Raw genomic sequence first — 9,834 nt, forward strand, 5'->3', positions numbered from 1 at the left:
TTGAATGGTAAATGTTGATGTTGAAAAATGTTGAAGTTAAATTGCTGACCTTGTAATTATCATATAAACTACTCTAAACACTTCCTCATTGGTCCTTTTTCAAAGAAAATGAGGTAGGAAAGGTTCAGGACAGTGTAATCATTAAATACGTTTCTGTTATTTACCTTGTTAGAAAGCCCTCGAGCTGGTTTAGAAGACACCACGCTTTATTTTCACACCCTAAACGTGCTTTGACCTCGCTTACAGTTATATCAACAAATGTGACCCTGGACCACAAAACCAGTTTTAAGTCACTTGGGTATATTTCAGCAATAGCCAAAAAAACATTGTATGGGTCAGAATTATCGATTTTTCTTTTATGCCAAAAATCATTAGGGTAAGATCATGTTCCATGAAGATATTTTGTAAATTTCCTACCGTAAATATATATCAAAACGTAATTTTTGATTAGTAATATGCATTGCTAAGAACTTCATTTGGACAACTTTAAAAGTGATTTTCTCAGTATTTTGATTTATTTGCACTCTCAGATTCCAGATTTTCAAATAGTTCAATAGCTCATTCATTCAGCTTTCAGATGATGTATAAATCTCAATTTCAAAAAATTGACCCTTATGACTGGTTTTGTGGTCCAGGAAGCATTTTGAATAATTTTCCTTAATGTGAATGAACTGAATGAATGAATTGCATAAAATGATTTGTCAGACAGACAAAACACAGTGAAGTATTTGCTTGAAAAGCAAAAGAAAAAACCTCTGTATTTCCACAACTTTTCTGATGGATTATGGCAGTGAGAAGACAAATATATAAAATCTACAGTCACTTGTGTTGCAGTGCAACATTTTTGTAAAGTTAATTCCAAAAAAGGATTATTATATCCCTTACCTACCATATTTGCAACGCCTCCAAGAAGCTATTTAGAGTATGCAAGACCAGCTGCTATCTACTTAAATGGGAAAATATACTGAAATCTCAAAAACTGTTTGCCCAACTCACATTTAAATAATCTGCAAAAGAAAAAGCAAAACAAAAAAATTTAACATGTCCCATAAATTTTTTGGCCTTTTTTTTTTGGCCATTGGTCTGAACAGACAAATCGCATACGAAAATTGAACTGAATTTGTGGTGTATGCACATTTGTTTTGTTAAAAACAGACCTTAAAGGGATAGTTCACCCCAAAAATGTAAATTCTGTCATTAATTACTCACCCTCATGTCGTTCCAAACCCGTAAGACCTTCATTCATCTTCGGAACACAAATTAAGAATTTTTGATGGAATCAGAGAGCTCTCTGACCCTCCATAGACAGCAATGATATTACCACAATCAACGCACAGAAACGTAGCAAGGACATCGGTAAAATAGTCCATGTGACATCAGTGGTTCAACCGTAATTTTACGAAGCTACCAGAATACTTTTTGTGCACAAAGAAAACAATAATAACAATAATAATAATAACAACTCTGGAGAGTACCCCCGAACGTAATCAACATACTGAGCGTTGTTTGCGTTCAGCATGCGCGCGCTGTCTACTGTATGTAAACAACGTTGATTACGTTCTGGGGTACTCTTGGCGGAAGACAGTAACTCGAGGAGAAGAATTGCTGACTAAATTATGTCATTATTGTTTTCTTCGTAAAATTACAGTTGAACCATTTTATTGGCTGGTCAGTAAATGTAGCAGCACACTGTGTGATGATCATGATGATCAATCTTTGGTTGCAAGACTGACAACAGCTTTGAACTTCTCTCACTGTACGACACAGGACCACCGATTAGGAGCCATGGAATTTTTTCATAGGATTACATCACTGCTGTACATAAAATTTTTAATAAACTGTATACCGAATTTGGTCCATTTAATATCACTTTCTTAATTCAATTTTAGCAGTTCTATGTATTCTTAATTTCTGGAAGATCCTGTGGCCCAGCGATCTTAGTGTCAGTTCTTGACCTGGGGATTCCAGGTTCGAATCCTGTATTGAGGGGCAGTTGTGGCCTAATGGTTAGAGTCGAACTTGTAACCCAAAGGTCATGGGTTCGAGTCTTGGTACCAGCAGGGATTGTAGGTGGGGGGAATATATGACCAGTGCTCTCTTCCGCCCTCAATACCATGAGGTGAGACCCTTGAGCAAGGCACTGAACCCCCAACTGCTCCTTGGGCGCCACAGCAAAAATTGCTGCCCACTGCTCTCATGCTCTGGGTGTGTGTTCACTGCTGTGTGTGTGTGCACTTGGATGGGTAAATGCAGAGTATGGGACATCATACACGTCACTTTCACTTTCACTTTAATTGAAAGATGATAGTCCGTTATGCCACATTAAGCATTTTGCATTATGGGAGGAAAAGTTAAAGTTTGTGCATTACATTCATATTCAATCTCCTTGCCTTAAAGTACATTTTATTTTGCAAGTGTTATTGTAATCTTTTTCCTTGTCTTCACCACCTGGTTACTGTTGTAAAATGTTGAGATATTTCATTAAAAAAAGATTGCAAGTGACGTCACTTGTGCAATGTTCAGTCTAAGAGTGCATGTGCATGTCTGCAGCCAGACCCTTAGGGGGCGTCGAAAGGTGGGACTAGGATACACAATTGACTGACAGCATAGCATCATAAACAAATCCTTCCTAACATAAAATATTAATCTAAATACCAGAAACAAGTATTAGTATTAGTTAAACTCTCCATCTCACTATACTCGCTTCCTTACATTTTACTGGAACTTGAGTTTATACTGCAGTCTGATGCAAACAACATTTTACCATTAACACTGAAAAACACAATAGCAAACTTTCATTAGCCAAAATGTCAGGAGAATAATTTATTAAGAGAACTGAATGAGATCAAAATGTTTTGCCTTTCTCGTGTTAAAATGTAAAATGATGTCAAATAAATGAACCAGTTTTATGGTTTTTGTTAAAGTGATACAATTCAGTTTCTAGTTGCAATAATGGATCTTTGTTTTTAACAAATGTAAACATTTTATTCAGCTACTATAGGTAAATGAAATACACCTACATTGACAGCAAAGGTAAAAAAAGGCTATTTTCTGAGCAGCTATGATTCTCTTTAGTTTAAAATGACATTTACTGTACTGTATTGTGTATTGTGAATCAAGGCGTGCTGCATAATCATTAAGTGAAACATTAAGTGCATTATATCAGAATGTTTAAATAATTTTTGAAAATAAACGTTTATTTTCAGAGCTGTGAACATGCATTCAAATAAAGCTAAAACACTTTATATTAGAATAAATATATATACACCTTTTTCCATTTGATTTTACCATTTAGACTGTTGGCATTTCACAGGTTTTCTCAACTGGTTTTACACAAATTCAGTGCTCTAAAAAAACTTAGCCATATTCAAAAATGCTATTGATTAAATACAACTTTCAAAATACACTGTTCTCGACCTTAATTTTAGAGAACAGTGTAAAATCAGTTGAGAAAAACTGTAACAATCATATGACTGAGTTTTTGTAATAATACATATTACGTAAAATAATACTGATTATACTGTGCGTCCCCCGCTGGGATAGACTCCAACCCCGACCATGCAGAGGACATGGAAAATGGATGGATAATACTGATTTTGTATCACAGTACTGTATGCTTCATAGTTGTTTAACATTAGCAATTAATAGTAACTGAATTCAGATGACTTTCCATATGACGAGTACTTCTAAAGAAGAGTGTAAAATCAGAATAAAATTGTGAGTTTCCTTAATAATAAACATGATATTACATAACAATACTGATTATCTATTACAGTGTGAATCACAGTTGTTTCACATTAGCTATAGATGTAACAGGGCATTCAGATGATTTTCCGTTTGACGAGTACTTTAGAAAAGAAGGAAGTAGGGGACTCTGTGTCCAGTGTGCCTCTGTTTTCACTCAGACACACTTTGATCCTGCGCAGATCTGAGCTTGAAAGGTTGGTCTTCAGGTTTAGGAGAGCAAGAACATGCTGCTTACTAGTGAAGAATGACAACAAAGAACATTGATGAAACAAGGCACACACACTGTAAGATTAATAATCGAATTCTAAACTCATCTTTCATTTGCCTAATGGCAAAACTGTAGATATTTATATACAGAATGAAACTGAAAATAAGATATCTTACTATAGTTGCTTTCTCTAAGGTAAAATAACTGCATCTTGCCAGCTGCTATCTAACAGACTCACCTAATGTCAGGATAGTCTCTTGCCAGAGTAACTATCTCAAGTTGCAAACTCCCAGGATCCTGTAGTCTCAGAATCTCTGATAATTTTGGCAGTATTTGACCGAGCCATTCCTCTCTGGATCCCTAGGGAAGAGAATGGTACTCAGTTTTAATGTTACATCATAATTTCCCTCTGCTTTCCCACAATTCAAGCAAAGAGAACAATGTAAAGAATACATTGAATAGAGCCATATTTTGTCTGTGACTCAATGTCATATTGTGTTTAAAATAATAGTACTACACTACTGTATGTTCCTGTCAGCATATCAAACACAAATGTTTTCAATTTTCCAAACTATTTTAACTCTTAATTAACCCTACAACACTCTAAGCCTCTGGGGCTTTAATTATTGTGTTAAGTTTCCCAATGTGAACAGCTATGATAAAAACATATTTACATTAAAACTTTGTTAAAATAACAAAATAGAGATAAAACAATGATCAAGGGAATAGTTCACGCAAAAATGAAAATGTAATGAAAATTTGCTCACCCATGAATCCTCTGCAGTGAATGTAATTTTAAATTATTTCTTCTGATCAAAATATGAGTCCATAATTCATCATACCGCTTCCTCCAGTGAAAAGGTCCATCCCTTGTCATCCTCTCAAAGTCCATTGACATATTTGTTTAGAACTGTTTAGGACTGTTTTCACTTGTAAATGGTGCTTGATCCGTGCATATTTCTCTCCTGATTCAGTTGAGAAAGCAATATTATGGATAGAGGACTCTTTTTTTGAGCCTGGTTTGAAGTTAAAATGCCTTAATGATGAATTTGTTTATTACAAACATGCAGCCTTTTGCTTTACAAGACATTAATTGATGCTACTGGAGTCGTGTGGATTACTTATGAATTATTGTGATTTTTTTTTATCAGCTGTTTGGACTCTCATTCTGACGGCACCCATCCACTGCAGAGGATCCATTGATGAATATGATATGTAATGCTAAATTTCTCAAAAAACCTATATGAAAGTATGTTCATATGCATACATGTGTGGGTCTGTATGTGATCTCACCACTTTGGCAAACACAGAGCACATTTTATTGCTGTCGTGGCAGATGAACTCAGCAGCTGCTTCTTCCTGCTCTTTGTCTTTCAGTTTCAGTTTTCTCTTCATCATTCGCCTCACATACTCAACCATTACTTCTACATGCAGCTCAGCCAGTAGCTCCTATAAACATACAGACACACACTCTTCATATATCTATAATTGTAAAATAATAGTAACCAATGTAAGATTATACATCTGTTTACAACTGTGGTTCTCAACCTTTTCCAAGTGACCCCATTGCCTACAACAATATTAGAAGGCCCAGCAAGTTATTTTTCCAGTTGAGACACATTTTCCAGCTTTCCAGCTCTTTTATTTATTTATTTAAATATGTCATCTTGAGACTCCCTTGTAAGTTTGCTGAGGCCCTCCAGTGAGCCCTTGCCCCCTTGGTTGAGAACCACTGATTTACAATATGTTACAGTTCTGTCAGAAACGATATGCTGCAAAATTGGTTCTGACCTCTCTGCAGACAGGCTTTAGCTCTTTGAAATTGTCTATGTTATTCTCAAGCGCCTTCACCAGCTCCTCCCCAACCTCACAATGTCCAGCAAACCAAACTTGAGTCCACAGTTTATGGTACAGCGGCTGTGTAAATAAACATTATGGTTATTTCCAAAATGTAAGAATTGATTTAAGAAGTTAATATTAAAAGAAGCATTGCAAACATGGAAGTACAGCACATTATGTGATTTCTCTAAGTGAGGACTTCTGTGTTGGCCCTGGAACAACATACCTATAATAAAATCAAAAGCCAAGCCATTTCTTAACCCTTTCCACAACCTACCTCTAAAAATCTGAGATCTGAAATTTGAAGTTAAAGGTTTAAAAAAGTGAATCATTTCATTGACCACCACTCCGCCACTGGTTGAGCCAATAGATGTTAGACCTTTCAAGCTAACATTTCATCATAACCATTGATTGATATGCTGTCCAACAAGATGTTGATACAGTAACTGCTTGGCTAAATCCAAGTTTGTTAAATTGCTGTAGTATCTATCAAATGCTGACTTCTACATTCTGATACCTGGCGAAACTACTGTATACTAAACACTTCCTCATTGATCATCTAACATAAAAAAATGAGATGGAAAATATTGATTGGGACAGTATCTCCTGGTAAACAATTATTGTAACTGCACATGATTTTTTGTTCTTTACCTTTAGTTCTGTGTGAATTCGACTGAGGAAGTATTTGTGACAAATTTTTTTGAGATCTGCTAATGTGGACAGGCAAGCTGTTCTGGTGTCCTCTGAGAAAGGATGCTCTGGTTTTTGTACATAATCCCTGAAGATATAAAGAAAGAATGGTTGGTACAATTTTATTATAATAATGACAGTAGACTTGTTAACATGTTAACAGTTAAGAGAGAGCTGTAATTTTTATAAAATTAAATTATATTTGAATGATTTTAATTCAAATATGAGCAACAAAATACATTGTATTGTATAATTTATAAAAAAAAATTTTATAATTACATTATATTGTAACCGCATATTTAAACAATTAAAAAATGTACACTTCTTAGAACTGCTGCAACAAGGTAGAACACAGATTTCTCAGTCAATCATTCAAACTCACCTAAACTGGTAAATATTAACCAGATTAGCACTGAGAGTTTTAGGAATGTTTTCTTGTTTTCTTTTGATAAGTTCCTCCAGACTTGTCTTATAGCTGCCATTGAAAAAAAGGAGAAAGCATGTCAATCTTATGATTTTACATATGTGAGAATGTGACAATGATAGTTACTAGTTAGCTACCTCAGAAGAAAGCTGTCCAGCTGGTTTAGAAGACTCCAGGCTTTACGTTCACAGCTCAAAAGTGTGTTGACATCTTTTACAGCCCCATCAACAAGCTATAAAAAATGTTGACACTGTTTAAGGATCCCAACATGTATAATTAAAGTAAGATGATGTTAGAGTCAGTAGAGCTCATAACCTACTGGTAAAACATCTACAGCAAAGTTACTGAAGTAGTATCCATCCATCAGCTCTGGTTCGATGTCATCACTCCATTTTTTCACTTCTTTCTCAAAAGCATTGGATAACCACTTTCTGATCTCATTCTGATGAGAGAAAATAAGCAACAGGAATTATAAACTAAAATATGCAGGATTAACTGATATGAGAGAGAGGAACCTTAACTAGCACTGTATCTACACCAGATATGAGCAGCATGTCCAGTCAAAAGCAAACTCAAAAAAAAAAATCAACATTTTATTTGCAGAATAAAATCAAATTCTGCAAATGGGAGCCTCATTTTAATCCTAACATGCTACAGATGCTATAACGTCAGTCATGTTCTGAATCACCTCTTTGTAAGAGAAGTACTGTTTCTCTAATCTCTTAAGATCCTCTTCAGGTAACAGAGGTCCAAGTGATGAACTGTTGATATGCTCCTCTAGTTCTTTATGCTTCAGTACATCTCTAAGAAAAATCATTAAAGAACATTAACATTTCTGAAACTGGAAATTTATGTAAAACAGCATGCTTTTGAAAGAGTAATGTTGTTTACTAGCCCTTACTTTGGGTAGTAATCCACAATCCAACTCAATATATAGAGGCATTCCTCTAAACTGATATTGGATCTGGCAAGCTCTTGGAGTCTGGTGGAAAATGCTTGATGGTAGAGCTGAGCATACGTTCGGCAGATGTCAAAATCTGGTGGGTAACACTCTCTCAGATTTCGGACCACCCTGAGTAGGTCTTTCTGCACTCGTTTGCCCATTCGGCAAACCTCTTTCTTCAAGGAGGTAGACAGGTTGTCTGCTTTATTCTCCTGTTCATCTGCATTCTTCATTCGTTGCTCCACGATATTCTGGAGTAATGTGTCATGGATCTTTCTGCACCTTGTGGGCCTCCATATTGGTCGCTGATCCACGGCCACTTCTGCCCAGCGTCTGTCCTGTGCCTCCTCTTTAAGTATTGAAGTCAAAGCACTCTTGAGTGTCTCCTGGTTGTCCTCACTGAAAGAGTCATGGATGACCAATCTCAGTCGCAAAATAAAGATCTCATAGTCCGTATGCAGCTTGTCTTCCTCATCTTCTGCCCTGGTCACTTCTTTTGAACTGAAGAGACATTCCTCCGCTTCCAACAGCTGCTGCTGTGCTTCAGCCAAACGGTTCTGCTCAAGGTTCCCATTGAAATCTAGCTTCACTGCATTATATGAGAGGACAATTACATTATATTAACTTCTGAAAAGTAACCCTTAGCTTGTGCTAATTCTCATGTGTATAGAAGGAGTTTTAACTTTTGATGCCAACGATCCTCTAATATAGTGATCATATTGTGAGAGACCCATAATAAAATATATGTAGCAGCTGCATTATACATTTGTATTACTGTGTACATTTTCATGTAAACTTTGAACATCAAGTCTGAAATGAAGACTAAATGTATGAATTGCATTAATATTGTCATTGTTCTAATGGTAAAACAAATTATTAAAATAATATCTGGAAAATATTTACTCTTTGTATTATGCTTACAGTGATTTTTTTTCTCTAACTATACTATACCTGTTGGAGTTTCAGGGGATTTTGAATTCTTCTGCCGTTTCTTGAAGTCAAGTCGTTTAATTTTTTCTGATATTTTGATTCTGATTTTTAGTTTCTGACATTCCACTTGAGGATCACCAGGGGAATCTGCTATGCCTTCAATGGTGTCAAGGTCCACTTCTAAAGTATAAATCAGAAATTAGAGGATGATAAGAAACTTGTTTTCTTTCATTTACAAGCATTACAATTTACAACCCATTGTGCTATTTTACCTAACAGTGTTTCGGGGGTGAGAGCAGCTTCAGATTTTGAATTTTTTCTGTGTTTTATAAAGCTTTTCATTTTCATATTTTTTGCCATTTTCATTTTGTGCTTTTGTTTCTGACATTGTTCTTTGGGCTCTTCATCAGCTGTGCCTTCAATGCCAATGATTTCTTCACAGATTTGTTCAGATTTCTTATTTTCTTCAAGGTCCTCTGAAAGCAGAAAGTAATCAGAAACATATCAATTAAAATATTAATCTTATAAAATAAATCCTCATATCTGAATATTGTGATGGGGGGGGGGGGTTGGTAGGAGTCAGTGTTTGCTTTTACATTGTGTAAACAATTAGCTGTGACTGACATCACATGAATCGACTGCAGGGTGTATGTTTTTAAGCCATTTGGTTTATGAGGACCAGTGTTGGGTGTAATGCATTACTAAGCTATGTTTTACTCTAATTTAATTACTTTTCCCTTGAAAAAAAGGGATTTTCCCTATCCTGACCTTAACCTCAGTGAAAGTCTTTTGGATGTGCTGCCTGGAGTTTTTTGTTGGGCTGCCTTTAGCTTCGATAACATTGTGAAATGCACAGTGGCATAGCCAGAATTAAATTGTATTTTTTTTGGGCGGGCCTGGGCAAAAGTGAGCGGGCACTAGGCTAACTAACGGACGGAGTCCAGTGGCATAGCGCAAATCCGCAGCTATGAATGTCGCAATATTGTAAATAATTGTTTTAAACCAGGAAGGCGAGCCAATGGATATCACACAAGCAACGTGCAAACTTTGCGC

General features: G+C 35.9%; 1 protein-coding gene across 1 annotated transcript in view; it reads right to left on the minus strand.

The window, feature by feature from the left end:
- Positions 1 to 3,247: 3,247 nt before the first annotated feature.
- The window catches only part of LOC107723361 (tumor necrosis factor alpha-induced protein 2-like), a 14,225-nt gene continuing 7,638 nt past the window's right edge, over positions 3,248 to 9,834 (minus strand). Inside the window, exons 2-13 of the mRNA XM_016531951.1 lie at positions 9,054 to 9,257; positions 8,803 to 8,961; positions 7,810 to 8,440; positions 7,597 to 7,711; positions 7,228 to 7,350; positions 7,046 to 7,140; positions 6,867 to 6,959; positions 6,446 to 6,572; positions 5,747 to 5,872; positions 5,249 to 5,404; positions 4,194 to 4,315; positions 3,248 to 3,981 (exon numbers count right to left, since the gene is read on the minus strand). Of these exons, the coding sequence (XP_016387437.1) occupies positions 3,822 to 3,981; positions 4,194 to 4,315; positions 5,249 to 5,404; positions 5,747 to 5,872; positions 6,446 to 6,572; positions 6,867 to 6,959; positions 7,046 to 7,140; positions 7,228 to 7,350; positions 7,597 to 7,711; positions 7,810 to 8,440; positions 8,803 to 8,961; positions 9,054 to 9,257 (2,111 nt within the window). The 3' untranslated portion in view covers positions 3,248 to 3,821. The remainder of the gene's footprint in view (positions 3,982 to 4,193; positions 4,316 to 5,248; positions 5,405 to 5,746; positions 5,873 to 6,445; positions 6,573 to 6,866; positions 6,960 to 7,045; positions 7,141 to 7,227; positions 7,351 to 7,596; positions 7,712 to 7,809; positions 8,441 to 8,802; positions 8,962 to 9,053; positions 9,258 to 9,834) is intronic.

This window comes from Sinocyclocheilus rhinocerous, unplaced genomic scaffold, assembly GCF_001515625.1.
Source record: "Sinocyclocheilus rhinocerous isolate Xijiao unplaced genomic scaffold, SAMN03320098_v1.1 scaffold1725, whole genome shotgun sequence".
Lineage (NCBI taxonomy): Eukaryota > Metazoa > Chordata > Actinopteri > Cypriniformes > Cyprinidae > Sinocyclocheilus > Sinocyclocheilus rhinocerous.